This window comes from Heloderma suspectum, chromosome 1 (genome assembly GCF_057233095.1).
Source record: "Heloderma suspectum isolate Gila_16-S chromosome 1, 16-S_ref, whole genome shotgun sequence".
Lineage (NCBI taxonomy): Eukaryota > Metazoa > Chordata > Lepidosauria > Squamata > Helodermatidae > Heloderma > Heloderma suspectum.
In genome coordinates this window covers 384684461-384704790 of record NC_139458.1, presented here as the reverse complement: position 1 = coordinate 384704790, position 20330 = coordinate 384684461, and the positions used below count along the sequence as shown (strand labels likewise).

The following is a 20330-nucleotide window of genomic DNA, read 5'->3' as shown; positions in this document are numbered from 1 at the left end:
AACAAAAACACAAGTCAAGATATGCTCGAGCCTCCCAGTGTTCCTGCAATGTTTAAGGCGTGTCACACTCTTCAACGTAATATACGTGAAAGTAAGACTCACTGAAATCAGTGGGATTTAATTCCTGAGTAAATGTAGTTAGGGGTATGCTGAAAGCTAACTGGCTGCCCACCTGCTGGGCTTGCTTCATCCCTGTCCGTTTGTGAGAATAATAATCTCGTTAGGTGGATGCTCCCCTCTGTATGCAAACACTGTGGGAGCCTGCCAAAAACAGTGACATGAGTGACCAACTCAGTCTACCATTTAATTAATTGCCATTCATTGACTGCCACTGAAAAACCTGGCTCAAATTTCACAGACATCTCTCCCCCGCCCATCGCTGCCGCTGCCGTCGCCCCCCAGCACCACTGCATGGAATCTATACCCTCCTTCCATGGGAAAGATCCATGAAATCTGCCCGATCCAATTAGGTCATTCAGATGCAGTCCCAGGTTCTGCATGATTCACTTATAGATAACTGGTAGCCACGCAACTGCAGATAGACCTAAAAGGTAATCCAGACAGGCCAGAATCAGACAGGCAGGTATGCTTCCAGCCCTCACGAAATTCCACCCAAATTCAGCCTTACATTAGGGAGAGGCTGAGGGTCAGTTTGTGATTCTGAAAAGGTTGCCTGGGATAGCTATGCAATTGGGTGGGATAATAATTCACTGCCAGATTTGTGTACTTTTCACATTACAATTTGCTCAACAATTAGAGGAAGTAGGCTCATTGTTCAGTAACAAACAAGGGTGATTAATTGATTAAATGGGGGCAACTTAAGGAAAATACCACACTCTCTCATACACACACATACACACACACACAATCAACTATTCACATGACGCTTTATCATAGGAAGGAATCATTTCCAACTAATTAAATAACTAATACTTCCTGTATTTGGAGTGAGCAAATTACTGAAGTCTGGGATATGATGAAAATTGCTAAATAAATATTCTGATAACTGGAGCTCTGGATAACTTGCTGCAGCTCAGATTTTACAAAAACCAGGAATGTTTTAACAGTGTTAAGAAAGCCATTAACAGAGAACAGGTCAAATCTAGATAGGGGTGCTTGTGTATACTGCATACTCACAGTCAATGTAATCAAAACTAATGTACACCGTGACTATATTATACATTTGAAATGCAAAGCTCTTGCTGATTCACACATGCATATATAGTATTCAGTATCTCATCTATTTATAACTTGTTACTTGGCAACATGCTGCTAAACATGAGAACCACTTTCATGGAGAAATATTGCTTGTATGACATGGTCTTTTGTGTGGTCTTTGAGCTGTAATGGCAATTTCACACATAATACAGTATCACTGCTTGATATCGCAGACTTCAGAAATGAATATGCATGTGTGAACCCACACCCCACCCCACCCCGGCAGCCTGTTCAAATAAACTGATAAAAGGATTCCATGTGAGCTAACAAGCACAGTAATGCTTGTTCCATTCTGAAGTCCTCACAACACTGGGCGGTTAATGACTGGATCCCACTGGAGCTTTATGACTCAGGAAAACCCACTGGCTGAGTTCCAAATTAGAGTTTTCTTCCCTGACTACACAAAAATCCCTTGGTAATATCAGCTAGAAAGGCTTATTGTTTAGCTTCCTTGCTAGTTAACTGTTACATAATGTTGGAAAGCCTCTTTGCACCAGTATTAAGGAAACAGTATCAGTACTTTTTTTTTTTTCCTGGTCAATCAACACCACACAGAAAAGGACAGCCATTGACCGTGATCACTTCTACTTTAGAACTAATAAGCCCAGCTTTCCACACTCACAGGCTACAGCATAATTAGAACCCACAGTTCAAAACTCACAAGTTTGCATTAAAGGGGTGGGGAAAGGACATGAAAATGAACAAGTGTACCAGCTGCACAGACAAAGAAATTAAATTTCATTTACAGTGTGTGTGAAATCCCAGTCTTACTCAAGGTGAAACTGCTTCACAAATCCATTCTTCTGTCTGGCATATATTTCTCAGAGTCTTCCCAGGCAAAGCCATTAGGGCTTAAAGTTATTTTCATTATTAGTACTGGTACTACTAATGCTTTTTCCTGTATTTTTACACACCTGTTGGATCCCTTTTGTTGCTTCTGATTCTGGATGAGCTGCGCCCCTTAGCCATCCTGATTCTGAGTATGTTATAGGATAAATACATTAATGGGCATTAACTTGAATATCCTTCCATCCCTAAGAACACTGTGTGATTGCCCTTTGCAACATAATCATGTGTGCAATCATGTGCCACCATGCCTGTGGTGATATGCACCTGAGCATAGCCTCATGCATTGCTACCCACTTTTACAGACATTATCCATGTCGAACATTTTTGATGCATTTTCTAATACCACTGGAATAATCACTCTTAAAACAAAGAGAAAGGTCCTGGTGTGCATCCGTGAACACAGGTATCTCTGTTCAGCCTGGGTTAAACAGATCTGGCTAACTTAACATGCTTAACACTCAATAGCAGGTCTGGGCTTATGTGGTTTTCTTTTTTGGCATACCATTCTCGGTGGCGGCAGCTAGCCCCAATCCATTCTATAAATTCAACATAATGTCAAATGGGAAAGAAGCATGTCGTACACCTCTTTATCATTTTTATTTCCTAAAAAGAATGATGCCAGGGCTCAAGTCTGCTATAACACCTACCCTGGAATTTCTGCTTCTTAATCATAAGTGTGAGGGGCAGGCTGTATCGGTTACTCAGTAGTAAAGGAAAATCACTCCTTGGAGGCACCTAATTACTATTTTACAGATTTTAGGACTCAGTCTTGGTAATGAAAACAGATTTGGGACACCACTTGAATGACTAAACTATGCCTACAAAACACCACTCTACATAAAGCTACAGAAATGTGAAAGACCCAGGGGTTCCCAGCCATTTTGGGTCAGTAGGCACATTTGGAATTTTGAGAGTGTAATGGGCTGCCACAGGGGAACTCGCTCATTCATAAAATGGCAGCTACAGTGGGCATGGCTGGTCACATAAAAATCATTTCCTAGAATCCAAACTGGTGAGACTGAAAGAAAAGTACCTTGTCCAAGAATCTAAAGTGCTCTTTTTAATACAAATAAGACGGTGCTGGAAGGCAGCACTTTGCTTTGCAACATGGCAACCTAAATACAATCTTAAGAAATAAAATTAAAATTGGAAAGGCAGAGAGCCTGGTGGATGCCAACAAGCATATCCATGGGCACATTGGTGCCCGTGGACACCACGCTGGAGACCCCAATAATAGCCCATCACATATATCTGCCACTGAAAGTGAGAAGGAACACAAGGACAGAGGAAAATTTTAATCATCCATCTATAATCAAACCTGGCAGAAAGAAAGGGGAGCGGCTCTGTTTTCCTTCTGCAGTATTCCAGAGTTTGGCTGTTTTCCATCTTCACTGGACGATCTATGTCATCAAATCGATGGAAACTCATCTTTCAGAAAACATCTTCACTGTCTGTTGTCCCTGCTCTGGTTTGTTACAAACCTCCTCTGCTGGAGGTTTCTGACCAACAACCTAAGCAGAGGAAGGTGCTAACAGAGAGAGTTTAACTTATAGATGGCTGAAGTCTTTGACGTTCACCTTGGATTAACTCGGAACTTATCCAAGATCTTCCGGGGGGGGGGGGGACAGAAGCTCTTGGGTAATATTCTCAAGCCAATCTGAGCACTCACCTATCTCCTTACCCCAAGGACTAGCTCCTGCACAGCAGTTGGGCTTCCCACACACAAATAGGCAGATATTGCCCCTACTGACTCTTACATTTCCCCCTATCAAATGTAATGGGGTGACATCACCCCATTACATTTAATAGGGGGAAACCGAAAGGTCAGGGTAGCCAGCAACTCTTATCTGGCTTGGATTTCAATCAGCATGCTGGCTGGGGAATGCTGGGAGTTGTAGGATGTTTTTCTGTCTAAACATGCATAGGATTGCGCCCTTACTTCATTTACTATTTTAGTCAACACTCCTCTCTTGCCTGCTATGTAGTTGTGTTGTTGTTGTTAAATTATAAGACTTTGTTTTGATACACATCTGGGGGCAGGGAGTAGAGTTCCTCACATTTTTGAAGTGGTTAAGCGGTAACGGAAAAAACTTCCCACAGACATCCCCTTAAAGCAGCCTTCCTCAACTTGGTGCTCTCCAGATCCTTTGTACAACTCTCATCGTCCATGACCAGGAGCCATGCTGTCTGGGGCCAATGGGAGGTGTAGACCAAAACATCTGGAGGGCACCAGGTTGAGGAAGGATGTCTTCAAGGGGATGCCCCTGGAAAGTCTTTTCTGTTACCACTTAACCACTTTGAAACTATTAGGAACTCCATCCCCTGGCCTCAGCTGTGTGTTAAAACTAAGTCCTATAATTAAAGGGGTCAAGTTTGTTATGTAATTTTTTAATTTTAAGGTTTTTTTAAAAAATATATTATTTGCATTTTTATTATTATTTATATACTTGTATTTTGTTCAATGGCTTGGAGAGACTTGGTCCAGAAAGGTGGGTTATCAAATAATAATAACAACAAGTAGTAGTAGTAGGAATAGTATTTAGCAGAGAAAAAATGAAGAGAATAAAGCAATACTGGGAAGAGGGGCCTTAGAAGAAGTGCCTCTCTGAACAGCATGAGAGAGGACATTCGCAAGTCAACAAAGAATTAAACTAGCAGTCAAGTCACAATGCAGGCTGCCTGGCTTCATTTTTAAGTTGCTTTCACAAGTCTGTTATGTGTGTGGCTTGGGCAGGGTGGAAAAGCTGTCATGTTCTCAGATTCTTTAGCCATTAAGTGCACCCTTTCAGACTTTACAACTAAGCTGGCATGTACATGCTGCAAGGGAAAGAAAAACACATTCTCAAAAATAAGAGTGTGGTGTGCTGAAGTCAAAAGCATTCAACTACTACAGCATAGGCAGGAGCAGAAGAATCTCCATGATGATTCTTCTACCTCTAAAGCAAAGGCTGTCACCCAGATGAAAAACAACAACCTTATCATATGCATTCTACGCAGCTGGTCAATAGAATCTCGATAAATTCGCATATGAATGAAGCAATAGTTCTGGAGAAATAACATTCACTTTCTATTGTTAGAGAATTCACTAAGATGTCAGTAAGCACTATCTTAACAGAAGCATTCCCCCTGGCCTTTTTTAAGAGAGGCCAGCTCCAGGGTTTAAATGGCATGTGAAGCTACAGCCTGACTTGGTTCGCCTGACACAAAGGTTGGTAATAAGCCACGGTGGCTTGTTAACCACTCTGCATGCACAGATTGCATGCCAGACGGATTTACATAATTACCCCTCACCAGGCATAGCTTATTTCAACGCGCAAACCCAGTGAGTGTGATCATTGGGGTGATTAAGAAACCACCCAGCAATGCTAGAACAGGCCATACGTTCTCGGTGGTTTGTTAACCATCCCAACCAACCACCCTCACCGGGTTTGGATGTCAAAACACGATGTGCCATCAAGGGGTAATTAGATAAATCCAGACAGCGTGTAACCAGCACGTGCAGGATGCTTACTAAGCCACCGTGGCTTATTAACCACCTTTGTGTCATGCGAACTGGCCCCTTGGAGCGGTAGATGGTTGACAGGGATGGGGAGGAGCCACTGCCCCCAAGGGAGACTATCAGAGCAAAAGGGAGCACCCAATTCTTCCAGGGTCGAAGTTTCTCCTCATGGGTCAGAGCGGGCTCTGCTGAGGCACAAGGGCCTCAGCAGCTGACTGAGAATGCCAGCCATTAATGCCAGTAGCATCTGGTGCCTAAGGCAGCAAATGCCACCAGTAGTTTTCAGTTAAACGTTTCTATTAGAAACAATTAACAACCCCACAATTCACATGTACTACATTCTTTTTTTCCATTAAATAAGCCACAGTGGCTTGTTGTGAGCCACGCAGCACATGCTGGGTGCGATTCTCATAATCGCTGCCCAGCCACAGCTTATTATGTTGCCCAAACCCAGACGGCATAGCTTGCTGGTGGGATAAACAACCCTCAAATAGCCCATGAACTGTTGTAGGGTTATTTGAGGGTTATTTAACACTCCAACAAGCCATGCCGCCTGGGTTCAGATGACACAATAAGCCAAAGCCAAGTAGTGTTTTTGCAAATCGCGCCACAGGTCACAACAAGCCATGGTGGCTTATTTAAGCCACTGTGGCTTGTTTTAATCATGCAAAGCAGCCCTATGTCTGTACTGCTGCATGGCATTTTCAATACACATGGACACATCTTACATATGGAGGGGAGAGCAGGACTGCACCCACTGGGCCCAACTACAGCCTGCACCTGTTCAGCAAACATTAGCACAGTCTAGACTGTACACTTTGCATGTGTGATTCTGCACTTTGCACCGCACTTCTTATGTGCAATTCCATTCCAATCTCACATAAGCTTCTGTGGCAATGTTACATTGAAAATGTGTGAGAGGCAGCAGAGAAAGCCGGATGGCATAACCCTATTCCCCACCCCAATATGTGTGTTTAGTGTACAGATGTGTAACATGTGGACAGTTTCTGCCACCACATCTGCTGCCATGGAATCATAACAAACAATGCAAGTTAGCTCTGGGACTTAAGGACATAAGAACAGCCCTGCTGGGTCTGACCAAAGGCCTCTCTAGTCCAGCATTCTGCTCGCACAGTGGCAAAGCAGGTGTCCACAGGAAACCCACAAGCAAGACATGAGCACAATAGCACTCTTTGTGTTCCCCAGCAACTGGCATACATGGGCATATTGCCTCTGATTCTTGGAGGTATTATATAGCCACCAGGACTAGTAGCCATTGATAACATTCTCCTCCATGAATTTGTCTAATCCCCTTTTAAAGCCATCCAAATTGGTGGCCATCACTACATCTTGTGGTAGGAAATTCCTTAGTTTAACTATGTTCTGTGTGACGAAGTACTTGCTTTTATCTGTCTTGAAACTTCCGCTGTTCAACTTTATGGGATGACGCTAGGTTCCAGCGTCATAAGAGAGGAAGAAAAACACCACCCTACCCACTTTCACTGCACCGTGCATAATTTTATACAACTCTATAAAATTATGCACCTCCGTTATGTCCCCTCTTACTCACCTTTTTTCTAAGCTTAAAAAGCCCCCAAAGTTGTAACAACTTAAATTGGTTACAGTCTTAGTCAAGCAGTTCATGCGACAAGTGGGTACTTGAGTGTCTGGCCTCAAATTATTTCATGGGATCAAGATAGAGAGAAGGAGCTCCAAGAGTCATCCAGTCCTGATCTAAAATAGGATATCCTATAGTTTTCCTGATGTACTTGATTTCTATCTCTAAGATGTGGTCATGCAACTTTTCCTTAAAGCCACCAAGGAAGCATATTCAACAGCATTCAATGGTTTTATTCCATTCTTGCACTATTCTATTAGGATATTTCTTACAAAGACATACTTTCTATAGTTTAAATCTATTGTATTCCATTTTAACCTCCATGAAGAGGGAACATGATGGTCCCTCCCAATAAAGGATGCCTTGGGGTTCCAAGGTGGTCTCCCATCCAGGTACTAACTGGGTTGGACTTCACTTCCAAGATGAGAAGAGCATGAATGTCAATGTGCAAGGACCAGTATGGCTGCAGGCAAGGTGGGAAACACAAAGCCTTCACCTGACCATGTATGGCCAGTGCGATGCTCGAATCTGTGGCTTTGGCATTAACAGCACCACACGCTGGCCAACTGATCTAGCCAGCTGACAAGCATTAGGCACTTATTTTTAAGTTCTATGAATGTAAATGTTTTCTATTAGGTAACTGTAAACATATTAGACTACCTGTATTGAGTTTCTGGCTGTTCTGCAAAAATTCACAACGTCTACCCCTCATCCCTCTGGCTATATGAGCCTGGAATATGGCTCCTTCCACACTTTTTTTTTTCTTTAAAGCACTTGTACTTCATGGTTGGCCATTTTACTACCTGATGGATGGAATGTGGAGACCTCTGTAATATCACGTATGAATTTAAATATATCCTATACTTACTCGAAGGAACTCAAGGCAACATATGTAGACCCCTCCCCCTTTTATTCTCACAACAACCCTGTGAAGCAGGTTAGGTTGAGAGAAAATGACTGGCCCAATGTCACCCCATGAGCTTCATGTCTGAGTGGGGATTTGAACCTGGATCTCCTCACTCCCTGTCCAGTACTCTGACCACTCTGCTGCGTTCATCTGATTTTAGGTTGAAAGCCTACACTTACCTAGGAGGAAACTTCACTGAACACAGCGGGATTTACTTCTGAGTAAATATGCAAAAAATTGTGCTGCTAGTGTTTTATGGCTGTATTCAATTACTTTGTTGCTAGCTGCTCTGTGCATTTTTTCTCCTGTTCTATGACTTCTTGCTGTAATTCATTTGCAAGATCTTCCTCTTTGCTATATGCAAATAGATGCTAAAGTCACTGATAATCATCTGGGCCAATGACACTCTTATACTGTAAAGTCTAAGGGAGTCTTGTTTGGTAAGCGCATGAAAGAGTGACCCCCTTGGACCCCCATGTAAGTTACTCTGAGTTTCCCTAAGATGGAGTAGGATTATACAGTATGATAAAGAAATAACATTGTGCACCTTCTGTTTTAATCTGTTAACCAATAACTGTACACAAACGAAATTTAAAACAATAAGGGTGCAATCCTATGCATGTTTTAGACAGAAAAAAGTCCTAAAACTTGCTGGGATTGGTAGCACTTTTTTCTGTCTAAACATGCATAGGATTAAACCCTGAGTAACAAATAATCAGCGGATAGAAGGATTGCAAGAGTCTTTCAGCAAATAAGGTGGTATATAAATGTTAATAATAAATCATAAATACATAAGGGTGGCTCAAGCATGGAGATGAGCCCAGTAGCAAAAAACAGTATGCCCATGTCAATTACTATCATGCCCAACAAAGTGGACCACAAAAATAAGGGGGAGAAAGGGAAAAAAGTAATTCAGGAAGAATCCCTGATAAAATTATTATGGTTTGGCTGATGCCCCACCCCTGCTGTTTATGAAAGTATTTTTCTGTATTTGTGCCACCAGCATCACCTATTTAATTTGTTAAAATTTCCTCTCTTCAAATAAAACAGGAAGTCCAAAGCTGTGAATAGGAGAGAACTGTAATGCCAGAAGGCCTGAAAGTATAACACCTTAATCCCTATTAATTTTAATCTGTTAAAATTGCTATTCTCCTGACACTCACCCTCTCCACAGAAGGCTCATGTTGCATTTGTAGGTTGGCTACTGGCTTATGACACATGTCATTTAACAGCTCAAATCTCCAGCATTTGGAGGTAATGTCCATGCATCAGCCCATGGGAATAAATCATCCACTCAATTTCTGAAACCTACAGTATCAAAGGATGTTGAGAGGCAAGTTGTTGCCTCAAACATATAATATATATTTCAGTATACCAGGGAAGAAACCAGGTCAGAAGCCCATCTAATTATGGCCTCTTATAGCCATAAGGGACTAGGAATTTGGGGGGCGATTCTCTCTGCTTTCTGGCTGATGTTAAGAGTTCTTCCAGATTCTCCTCTGTTTCCTGTTCAGTCAATAAATCTGTGCAAAGAAAAACATATGCTCTTACAATAGCCCATGTTGCCAGCAGGCACACAACCAGCTTGGCACAGTTGCGTAGACCACCAACTGCAGCGACACTTCATTACAAGCAGTGTGCATGGTGCCAGATGGGAAGAGAAAAATGGGGAGCTGGCCAAGGCAGACTGGAATGATGGCATTGGGCCAGGTTCACCACTGATGGGGTGCAGATCTACCATACCAGCATCCTTGAAAAGTACGAGGAGGCCTTCCCCCTTTGTTCCATGAATCCCCCCCCCACACACACACACACACACAGAGAGAGAGAGAGAGAGAGAGAAGCTGCAGAAGCCCATTTCCACCTGATAGCCTGTCCACAGGTAGGCCGTAGCTGTAATTTCCAGGGCAGAGACTGGTTAACTTACAAAGCATTCAGAGATTCATAAAGTCCCCAATGACTGCTTACTTTGCTGTCTCCTAAAGAGGTCTCAAAACTTGTGGATGTCAACACATACATACACAAACAGGAAGTGCTAAAGCAGACTCTGACTAATGTGCTTGGGTTTGTGGCCAATTAACAAGGTCACATCTTGGGCAAAATGTTCCGAATGCTTCGAACATAAACTCCAGACCTCAATAAAACGTACTGTACAAAAGTGATTCCTATCACGCATAAATGGAGATGTCAGAAACTAGTCAAAGAGGACTTGTGGAGTAGGAACAAATATTTTAGCCAAGGCTATAGTTAGCTAGCTAGGTGATTAAATACTGATCTGTCTTCAGAGCATGTAAGGTTATGGAAGGGGCCTGACATTGAGCAAATGGTCAATAGGAGGAGAGTCGAAACAAGGTGTAACAGGACAGATGGGTAAACCAAAGAACAAGATGACAACAGAAAAATTCTCAAGGGGTCAAAGGGCAAGCGAGGAAAACAAGACAAATACGAGAGAGCAAAACATCCGCACAGGGGTAAATAACCAGCTGGGAAGTCTCCCATTGCTTAATTTTCCATCATATGATTTTCTGCCTCTGAATTGCCAATAAGAAGCAGGCATATGACAAAAAGGCAGAAAACCATTCTATATAGTCCAGGGAAGGCTAAATGAATGTGAAGTACAGAAGATTGGCGCATCTGTCCTGTAACTAAAAGATACTGGTTTCTAGATTGTAAATCCTCCTAAGGGATTTGGCCTTAGCCAAATACAAAGAGGGCATCCCAGTTGCTGTCTGAGAATCTGATAAGGAAAGGCTATTGTGTTTTTTTTCCAGGCTGTAGGAAAGGAATAAATCTCACTACAATCGCATCTTCCATTACATACAGTGGTGCTTTCAAAGTCCATGCCAGAAACTTGGAGAGAATTAAAATGATTAAAATCAACAGGAGTGGGGCAGATATTAAATTGGCCTAAACATCCCACCACAGGAGTAGCCGAGATGTTTTCCAGAAAAGCAGGTAAAATGTCCAAGGGTCCTGGACTGATCACAAGAACGTCTGCCTCCTCTTGTACAGCAAAGACTGGATTTTGTTGCTCTAGTTTATTTGGCTTTTTGAAAGGAAAGGAAAGGAAAGGAAAGGAAAGGAAAGGAAAGGAAAGGAAAGGAAAGGAAAGGAAAGGAAAGGAAAGGAGCAGGGGCACTGACCCACATTTTAATGCTTAACGCAATGATATGCTCGTGGCTTTTACAAATACAAATGTAGTCAAAAGCAGCAGCATTTTATTGTGCTTTTTATACAAGCAGATGGGAAATATCAAAAGCCAAGCTGTAGCCTTTGGGCATACTTCAAGGGGTCCAGCAAAATATTTGGCTCACTAGGGATTCTTGTTCTGTGTCTCAAAAGGCTCCTCTGTATATAATGATTTTGTAATGTATACTTGCACAATAGTAGACTCCAGAGTGGAGTTGCTAGTATACAACACACACGGCTTTTGCAAACATTTCCAGGTCGTTGATTTACACTGGCCCACTTACAGACTGAACCCTTCTAATTCAATTAAAATCTCAGGCCAGCCAATCAATACAAATGCAGCCTGCTTTACTTTAATGTGTACCGAACCAGAGGCCACTGCTGTGGGCAAGCCAGACCCAGAAGGCAAATTCTGCCACCTACAAGCCTAGTTTCCATTCCAAATTGCCACTGCCATAAACACTCACGGCTTTTTTCCATTTGGATATAGCCCAGATTACAATACTATTCAGGGGTTGTTTTTCCCTACATGGAAGAAAAACAAAAGCAGCATAGGAAGAACAAAACATGCACAGCATCACTTGAGAAGTGGGGCAAAAGTGCTGATTTTTCCACAAATACACACATCAGAAAGTAACTGCATACATCTGTAATACACGGATCCGAATGACTAACCATGTGCCACATTCATATCGTATTTGATATGAAATTAGGGTTGGAGGATTTCCAACCCTGTCTATTTCTAGTTCATGTCATTTTCACATGTTTTACCCATAGTTGTGTTCTGGTCTATTTCCACATTAATCTGCATTTTTTAAAAAAACCTCTACACATATATGTTTAAAACATGTGTTAAATGTGTATTTTATTTCCAAATATGTATTTAAATGCATATTTAAAACAAAGAACTGTGCTGCATCATAGGCCACATTTGGATATCACAGCATCCCAAATTTTTTTAAAAAAAAATATTGGGGTAAGGTGAACAAGCCAGTGTGCTAGTGTACGTGTCTCCATTGCTCCCCAGGCTAGGGGCTCTCCAGTCAGGGAACTGTGTCTATTCCCTGACAAGCCAAAGTTGTAACCTAGAGTTTGTTCTTGAGTCCAGACTCTAGCAGCTAGCTAAGTTCTGATCCACACATTAATCTGAGTGGTGCGGATCAGATCATTTCACACCAAAATGCACAAAGCTCAACTTCCTCAAGCATCCATAAATTAAAGAGCCTGTAACAATCTGACTTGAATCCAGTTAAAAAGCGCTTGTCAATAAACGTGTTGCCTGTGAAAGGCCTGCAAGATACTAAAAGCTGGAGGTTCTGTCAAGTTTTAGCAGAATAATGCGAGCCCTTAAGAGAAAGTTTAAGAATCTAACCCCCTTACAGAGTTTTTAGCCATCTCCTCCCATAAAGCAGAAGCATGAAAGCAAAACTTACCACAAGCTCAGAGAACCTTGCGTTGAGCTCCTCCGCTGGTGGGATTGGCACAGAGAACTCCAAGAACTGCAGGGGGTTATTGTCCTTGAGGTTGATTTCAGGCAGGTCACTGCCCCCAAAGCAGCAAAGAAACCCCAAAGCATGACGATTCCTTTTTCGGGGAGCCATGGTCATTGTGATGTGGGGTGCTATCTAACAATCATGATCTGCAAAGAAAGCAGGATAAGAATCCTTGAAATATAACCAAGAACCCAAACGATGTTTGCTGTAAGTAGTATGTTTATTGTTGTTGTTGTTGTTGTTGTTGACCAAACCTTTTTTTAATGGGGTAAAGTAAATACATATTTTGTTAAAATTAACTGTGTTGAATGGCTATTAACTTCTTTCTTCCAGGAGGGTTTTCTCAATCTTTATTTTAGTTGTAGGAAAGGGTGAGCTGCTAAGCATCTCTCAGACATTTTGGTAAATTCTGTTCCCTTTAAAGCCAGCACAGTTTTAATCATCTTAGTCAGAGAAATAACAACTTCTTCAAGTAAAGAAATCCCATGTGTTAGAACTGGTGTGCAATTAAAATATAATAACATTGCATTCTTTTGAAAATTCAGCAAAAACACACAAGACAAGCCAAGAGAACAGGTGCAAGAATGCACAAATTAATAACTGACATCAGTTAAAAGCCCTATGGAAGATACCATGTCCTACAAAAAACACTGGGGAGAGAGAAAATGTACATTAGTGATTGTTTGGGGCCTTTAGGATGCTGTACTAAGATGAGGGAGCACCACAGATGATAACTATATGGCCTGGTCGAAATGTAATGATGAGCAATGGTTTATTGTTACTTGAACAAACCTTAGGCTTGCACACGTCCCCCCTCCTTCCTCCTCTGAAGCAACTGGAAGGAGAATGAATGCTTGAAATTCCAATTTTAATTAACCACAGTTTAGTGTTGCACTGAAACCCGAAACTGTGGTTAATCTTAACTATGGTTAGTTGAAACAAGCCAGCTTCACAAACTATGCTTTGGAGTTGGCTTGTTTTAACTTATCGTAGTTAAGACTAACCCCAGTTTGTATAGGTTCTGACATAATGCTTAACTGTGGTTAGCCTAAAACAGAGGTGAAAGCTTCCAAAGCCTACTCCTTTCTGAGAGGAAGGGGGGAGGGAGGGGGAGCACACAAGCCTGAGGTTCACTGCGGCTCATTCCCATAACGATAAACCATAATTTACCATTACATCTGAATGAGGCCTATGAGTCCGACAGTTATCATTCCTTAATATTCTGGTAGTGCTAGACAGCTATGACAACACTCTAGAACCAGTGTGAGCCAGTAGATTCCAGTGCTTGACTTGGAGATAAGACTTCAAATCATAGTTTAGCCATGTACACCTTTGGATGGTTTTAATGCAAATCACTCAGCTTAAGACTCCAATTTGTATGCTGACAATGAATAAGCTAAACTTAAATACTGGCTGCAAAAATGGCTGAGATTATAGAAACACACATTCAGGGTCAGTTACAATGTTTTTAAAATGGGCAAATACATACGAATAAACTTTAAAGCTGAAAATAAGACATCTGCAAGTGAAATATTAGACACAGGTCAACTGCTGCTTGTGGATTTTTCCTGCCAATCATTTCAAAAAGTACTCCCATGAAGGAAAAGTCATTATGGAAGAGGCAATTAAAGTAACACATTAATACTAATCCACAAGAAGTAGAAAACCACAGGCATTATTTATGCATTTAAAATTATAAATCTGTGGCTACTACATTATGTGAGATACTCAGTATGTTAGACTTATACAGTGCAATGCTAAGCATGTTTGTTTGGAAGCAAGTTCCACTGATTTCAGTGGGACTTACTGCCTAGAACGGGAGAAGGCAACCTGGTGCCCTCCAGATGTTTTGGACTACAACTCCTATGTGTAATCCTATGGAGGGCCAATGGTCAGGGATTATGAGAGTTATAGTCCAAAACATCTGGAGGGCACCAAGTCCATGAGTATCTCTACTCCAGCCTAAAATCCCACATTCAAAACGGCGCTTTCTGGTTCGGTTTTAAATGCAAGATCACGATGGACTCCCTTTACACGTGCTTCCTCCCCCCCCCGCTTTCCCCCCTTCTTTTCCCTCTTATCTGAGTCTTCCATATGTTTCATTATACAGCCATAGATGGCACTGTGGTCTTGCTCCTCTTACTGAGAGTCTTCCTCTTTTCACAGAGGGAACTCAAGCACTGTAATTTGATATCTCATTATCTCCGATCTTCTTAAAAATGGAATAAGGATCATTTAGTGAGGCAGATGCCCTGGAGGTTAATGATGTCATCTAAAGGACCTGCAAACTTCCATGAGTAACCAATCTCAATAGAAAGATAAAAGCTCCACGTGAAGAAGCCCCATGTCTGAGGCTCTGCATTATCACAAGGAGGACTTGAATTCAGATGGGTCACAGGTCACCCCATTTCAGGAGGAACCCTCAGCACCTCCTTCTATACCTTCCCAAGCTGAGGATATAGCTCTCCCATCACCTGACTCTGAGGATGACTCTCCTGGAGCTTCTGCAGTCCCTGAGGCATGCAGGAGCAGGAGGCTGCCCTTAAGAACACAGTCAGCATTCAGTACAGGTGAAGCCACTGAAAGAACAGCCTCTGCCAGCCTTCTTAAAGTCTATATTGACTGCAGGCCCTTTGCTGGAACAACAGCTCCCTATGGGAGAATACTCCAGCCAGCACTTCCTGCAATATGTTACAGTGATGTAGTCCTGATGTGACTCCTGCCTTGCCCGGCATGACCCAGAACAGTGAGTGTGGTGTTGCAGTCCACTTCCCCCAAGCCTCACACCTAGTCAGGACACCAGGTTATCTACCATTGGCCTAGGAAGTGTGCACAGGATTGCAACCGAAGACTACAGCTTCACACATAGTTTCCTCAAAGTTAGTCCCACTTAATTCAGTGGGGCTTACTTCTGAATAGGCATATACAGAACAGCACTGCGTATTGATTTTGAGCACTGGTAGCATATGTGGGCTCAGCCCTTTAACCACCTGGTTGCATTCACTTTCGAGATGGTAAGTTTTTTGTTTTTTTTACCCTTCCATGCTTTTTTATGGTTGCAGTGGTAATTTGAGCACACTTTGGTGTGCAGGGAACCAGGGGAGCAGCAGTTCTTCCCTAACAGCATGGAGAACAAGAGCATAATCCTATGCAGAAGCGTCAGATTATTGATGCTGCCGAACTGCATAATTACACAGATGTGGTGCACTCATAAACCACACCCTTATTACAAACAAGGCCATTCCTCCTCTCCCTCCCCCCCCTCTCTCTCTCACACACACACACACACACAGAGGGAGGGAAGGAGGGTTCTTCTCAAGCTGAAAATGCAATTTAAGCCAGAGAAGACTTTCCATCAATCACTTAGCAGCTAGTGCATCAGTGAATGGCAGTGGCAGGCATGGAGGTCTCACCAATACCCCCAGTGGTTGGAACACTGGTACGGAGGGGCTCCAGGCACCACAGACAATGCCAAGGAATGACAGGAAGAGGAAAGAAAGAGGGAGAGGAAAGAAACAGGGAGATTTCCCTCCCTCCCTCCCTCCCTCCCTCCCTTTTTTTTAATATATTTTTATTTATTCTATCTTTATAAATGAAATATACAATACCAAACATACCAACAACCTGATCAATACTAGAATTTCCCAACAATACAATATTCTGATGGGGACACCATAATAACAAAAAGAGAAGGAAAAGGAAAGGAAAGGAAAGGAAAGGAAAGGAAAGGAAAGGAGAAAGAAAGAAAGAAAGAAAGAAAGAAGAAAAAAGGCAAAGGGAGGAGGAAAGGAGGTGAAGAAAAAGGAAGAGGATTCTTTCCACTTCTCCCCCTCCCTCTCCCTCCCCCTTAAAGAATTAAATTTAAACTCCAATACCCCCCGGCATCCAATGCCATTCTATTTTACAAACTGTATTTATAACCTTAACAATCTTACAGTTTAATAAACATCCTTACATTTCAATATCGTATCATCAATCTTATATCCAAGAAACAGGTCTACAGTTCATGCCCAGTAGCCTAGATTATTATTATTAATAATAATAATAATTTAAAAAGGAATATAGTGTTATATAATAATAAAACTTAAAATAAACCTTCAATAGTCAGTAATATATTTTATACTAGATATATAAGTATACATTGTACCCTCAAACATTTAATTTAAATACAGCATACCATATCTATTTTGAAATAAAAAATATAAAGAAAGGCAAGAAAAAAACAAAAGATGAAAGAGAATAAACAAATATATATATAATCATTTATCTTCCGACCTAGCTTGGATCATGTAGACTAAACACAAACAGTTAACAAAGCTTGTTTAAAGATTCCAGTCCAAGGGGTTGTAACAGGAATCTCACGCATTTTTATGTTCAGCCATGCCTTCACCATTTCATGATTTAGAAACTTCTTCATCTGACCTTCAGACACAATACAAAGTGTAAGAAGATATTTTAAGTAATATTGTAAGTTCGTTTGTTTTGCCATATTTTTTGCTTTGATAAATTGCCTTCTTTTATTCGCCACCTCTTTGATGTAATCTGGAAATAACATAACTTTATCTTGTTTCCAGGAAAGGCTTCCACCCTCTCTTGCCAAACGCAGAATATAATTCTTTGTGGGGAATTTTGCAAATTGGACTATGATCGTATAGTCCGTCCCTTTCGCATTTGGCACATGAAATGCCTGCTCAATAGCAAGGAAATAATCAGATGGGATAGGGAGTATCTCCTGCAAAAGTTTATCCACAAAAGTAGGCAATTTTACAACATTAGACAGATTTTTAATCTCAATAATACGTACATTGGATCTTCTCATGAAGGCCTCCAGTTGAGAAATTCTGTCAGAGGTATTTTTAAAACAAAATTGTGTCCAAGTTTCATTCCCTGCTACTCGGTCTTCTAGCTCATTAATTCTCGTCTCCATTTTTTGCCATGACGCATTAATTAAATCGACGGCTCCTTGCAAGACGGTGATGGAATTTTGGATTAAATCCAACCTTCTGGCTTGCTCCGTAAATTGCAAAGATAAAGTCTTTATCAGAGTAACTAATTCCCCTATATCTTCTGTTTTCAAAACTTTTGACACAGGAGGCACCGGGGGAGTTGGCAGTGAAGCCATCCCCTTTCTTCTCCTCGGTGCATTCATGTTTCTCTCAAACAGATCTTGCAGGTCCTCAGATGTTCTCAGATGTTGCTAATATTTCTTAAATCATCCCACAGGAGTTGTTGATATTTCCTGAAGCATGTATTATTATGGAACACGTCAGCCCTGCTTTCTGCTATGAAATAGGAGTCTTATCACAGCTTTTTGCATTGGTAAAGCTCTGGGGAGATAATCCTGGAATCCAGCCCCCCTCCCATCTCGAGGGGGGTACTTTTCTCCAAGACGTTGTCCAATGCCGCCTTGCCCCCCCTTTAATTCCAGGGGGGAGATGAAAAGGTTTTTCAACCTTTTAAAAAGCTGTTTGAGAAAGCTAGAACCCGTGGGAAGCTGCCAAAGCGACATTGGTTCCATCCAGAAGTCTCCCTTCCTTACTTCCTATCACCACTACTGGAGCAAGTAAGGGGACTTGGGAACCAGGATTTAGACACTGTCTTGCACAAGGTCCAAACTGGGCTTAGAATTGCATGAGAAATTAGCTGAGCCAGTTTACTTCGGGGATGGAGAGAAAACAGCTTAGTTGGCTGAACCCAATTCCAAATCAGACTGGAAGGGGGAAGTTTGCTTGCCCATCAGACAAGGAGAACTCCAACTCAAATGAGCAGCACTAAGGAAGCCCTGGTGTAAATGCTTAAAATGTTATTTAGATTAAAAACCTAATGATCACATCCCATTCCCAGATTACAAGGTGCAACTCCAAGGCAGAGAGTTCATCCATCAGCGAGTGTCACTGCTGGCCCAGATCCATGGTTCCTCATACCATTAACAGAATATGGAAAGGAACAACATGCACGGTTTACCCAAGGAAGCAGAGCTGGCACTTGGTCATACACCTATGTCTAGTGACTTCAGCAACGCAAATGGGGAACCTGAACCATCTTCCCCTATAGCCACCATCGACACAAGTTCATTCATTTCCAAGTGAACCAATGGTACCTGCAAGTTAATATGTATCTCCTAAAAATAAGGCTTCTATCCCCTTAAACCAGGGGTGGGCAGCTTGTATGGCAACAAGGGCTGCATGTGGTGTTGGGTGGGCAGCCATGGGCTGTATGTGTGTACACACACACACACACACACTCCCCACCACACACACACATCCAGATCTCTGCTTGGAGGGAGAAGCTTTAACCTTGCCCTCCTCCCAGGAACCTTGATCCAGGTTGTTGGAATGGGGTCAAAGTTAAAGCCTCTTCTGTTCCCAGAGCTCCTGCTAAGGATCATTGGGAGGAGGGAGAGCCTTTAACCTCACCCTCTTCTCAGCAGTCCAGCTGAGAAAGAAGTTGCACAAAGATGACTCTCCTCGCATGTCCTGTTCCCAGAAGAAAGCTGTTTGGCAGGCTGGTGGGAGCTCAGTTCTGCTCTCCTCGTGTATCCTGTTTCCCAGCCAAACTGAATTTGCTGGGGTGCCACAAACAGCAGCTGGGGGGGGGGTGATTGGCAGGCTGCACAGATGGCCCCTGCAGAAGCTGAATGCCTGGCCTAGCCCAGCTCATTCTAGATCTACAATACCTAGCAACCAGTTCTTTGCCACATTCTGATCCTCAGAGCTCATGACTGAAGAACCACCTGGGAAGTCTCCACATCTCCAGAGAACTTGCAACACATGTCTATTCCTGCAATGCTGGCAACTTCCATCATACCATGCTTCGTGCCTCATCTGGCAGGTTAATCAGGCTCATGTGGTATTGGTAACCCTGGGCCTCTGCTTGCAGCCTTAGAGACAGGACACTAGACAAGTTTCTGCTTAAGCTACATTTGGACATGTGAACTGGACACCACCTAAGCAAGTTTCGTCAGCATTGCTGAGTGTACACAAAAACCTGTAGCCCATTGTCCAAATCAAAGGGCTGATCCTTGCAAAGATCTTTGCTGTCTAATGCAGCAGGGGTGGGCAGAAAGTAGATCTCCAGATGTTTAGGACTTCAACTCCCAGGATTCCTGACCAATGGCCATGCTGGCAGGAGCTTCTGGGAGTTGAAGTCCAACACAAATGGAGATCTACCTTCACCCCACCTCTGATCTGACATATGATTTCCAATGTACATGTTAGTGGTAAGTCTATGCTCGAAAGGACTCAAGGGTGAAGAGTTTGGGTTGCTGACAGAAAGACAAGGAGGGGTGAAGAGAAGGAAGCCTTTGGGTCTTTGCGTACAACATTGACTGTGAGCCGTACATCCAAACAGGAAGTCTCCTGCCAGGAGTTTGAAAGGAAGGATCTGTGCAGTCCACACAAAGCTGCATATTTTGTCCTTTTAAGGGACTTGTTGTTTGACAGCTTGGAGGTTTATTTGTGTTATTCCCAACCCCCCCAAGTACTTCAACCTTTTCATTTAATCTGCAGAATAAACCATATTTTGAGAGTAAATAATTAAAGTGCTCTTTTCAAAAGT

At 42.3% G+C, this 20330-nt stretch overlaps 1 protein-coding gene across 1 annotated transcript in view; it reads right to left on the bottom strand.

Moving 5' to 3' along the window:
- The window catches only part of DAAM2 (dishevelled associated activator of morphogenesis 2), a 260005-nt gene that overhangs the window by 160696 nt on the left and 78979 nt on the right, over positions 1-20330 (bottom strand). Inside the window, exon 3 of the mRNA XM_084828535.1 lies at positions 12714-12919. Within this exon, the coding sequence (XP_084684661.1) occupies positions 12714-12887 (174 nt within the window). The 5' untranslated portion in view covers positions 12888-12919. The remainder of the gene's footprint in view (positions 1-12713; positions 12920-20330) is intronic.